The 1,974-nt window shown below is 33.9% G+C and overlaps 1 protein-coding gene across 1 annotated transcript in view; it reads right to left on the bottom strand.

Moving 5' to 3' along the window:
- Positions 1 to 1,974, bottom strand: part of LOTGIDRAFT_175706 (hypothetical protein) — a gene marked incomplete at both ends in the record, with an annotated part of 8,012 nt that overhangs the window by 3,547 nt on the left and 2,491 nt on the right. Inside the window, one exon of the mRNA XM_009058771.1 lies at positions 280 to 537. Coding sequence (XP_009057019.1) covers positions 280 to 537 — 258 coding nt within the window. The remainder of the gene's footprint in view (positions 1 to 279; positions 538 to 1,974) is intronic.

Genomic DNA, 1,974 nt, shown 5'->3' with positions numbered 1-1,974 from the left:
CTGCAGGATGACGCAGATAGATTTTTGTGATGGTTGGACAAATCAATTGTTTGCATAAGAGTTTTCAAGATTTTTCAGTGATTAAAAATTGCGCTTGTCTAAAAGGACTGAGAAACATCACAAGCCTAGTATTTCAGCAANTACCTTTTGAAAAATATCGATTAAAACTTTTCCATTTATTTAAAAGTAGCTTTTCAGACGAGCACAATAACCCCGTTACTTATCATCAGAAAATGCTATTTTTTATGATTATACATAGACACTAAATTATATACTTACAATGTACATTAACTTGTATAGATTTAGATCTTGTTTTAGGGATGGTATTTTTAATATTGGTAGCTTCACATCTATAGTTTCCTTCCTGATTTCTTTTTATTTGAGTCAATACAATATCTTTAGTTGATGATGCAACTGGTCCAGTCCATTTATAATTACACTGATAACAATCAGTTAAACATGTTATAGTTTGATCTCTACCTTCTATTATATTGATACTAGTTACATCTGATGAGAAAGTAAGTTCATCAGGACCATCTGAAATAATAACAATCAGTTAAACATGTTATACTTTGATCTCTAACTTCTATCATATTGATACTTGTTACATCTAGTGAGAAAGAAAGTTTATCCGTATGGAAGGCGGAATTGCTTTTTATTCAATGTTCTTCATTCTTAATTCTTATCTCTTAAATGGTACGTTTAATGCTACATTTGTAAAATCAAATCGTTTGTACATTCTTTGATAAACATTCGGTTTTCCAATTATTGAAGTAATAGAATCTTTGCCAAAAATATCCTCAAATACAAATCTAGCTCAACATATCTTCGAATGCAAAACGTCAAACACAAAACTCTTCCAACAAATGTTAAAATGCAAATGTTCAATAACAAATCACACTCAATATCGAATATATTCGGTCATGATTATGACGACAGGTGTTGCTGTAGGGCTATGCCGATTGCCATTCCGCCTTCCATATATTCGGACCATCTGAAATAATAACAATAGTTAAAGGGACTTAGACTTTTTATGTATAAAATGGCCAGTTTTGAATACAGTGAGGAGGCGAACATTTTGTAAATCAAGTCAGTCCAGCATTAACGAATGGTATCCTACAAGGCTCTGTTATTAGCCCTTCCATCTTAAGCATCAATGATCTTGCCCAGTAATATTTGAAGCATAAGGAGCTCTCTATTAACACGGCGCTATATGCTGATGATAGTTCTATATGGAGTACACACATCGACTATACCTGTTTTCGTTATACAAAAATCTTAAATGTTATGCGTTAAGTTTCAGGTAAAACATGGGAACAAACAGAGAAAATTTAATGATGATGTACAGTTCCTTGGTTTTGACACTCAACTGAAGAAATGGTACGAAGAATGAGACGCTACTTCAGGAGGCCAGAGAGAAACCCTTGTCTCTTCAGAGGGAGGAACTTTCTCTCAAATTCTCAAACCAAGTTTCGTCAAAATCCACCAAGAAACCAGCTCTCTATCGTGTCCACAAACAATGGACAGACCGACAGACAGGGGCGACGGTTATATACGCCCACATTAATGTGTGGGCGTATAAAAAGTGGGTTTACTGGACTTTAAGACTATGTTTGCTTGAAAAAGGTTTGATTTGGTTGAATTTGAGGCACGTGTGATCTACATCATCATCAATGTTACGAAATAACTCTTCTCCAAAAAACAATGGTATACATCGAATCAATCTGTTCGCAACAGGTCGATTTGAGAGACTGTTGGACGTCCAAACGTCCCTTAAACCCAGGATACAGATAGGAGGTTGAAACTTATATTGTGTTTTTAATTTTGCTGTATAAACATATCACAGTTTATTATATGTGAGTTATCATTTTCATGTATAGGATAGGATACAATATTGATACAAGTAGTATTAAGTCTAAGTTTATGATGTGGTGGATGATTTAGCGTAAATGTCATACAAAAACAATATTCATT

This window comes from Lottia gigantea, assembly GCF_000327385.1.
Source record: "Lottia gigantea unplaced genomic scaffold LOTGIsca_351, whole genome shotgun sequence".
NCBI classification, from domain to species: domain Eukaryota; kingdom Metazoa; phylum Mollusca; class Gastropoda; family Lottiidae; genus Lottia; species Lottia gigantea.
Note: the sequence above shows the minus strand (reverse complement) of the source record. Positions and strands in the feature narration are given on the sequence as shown.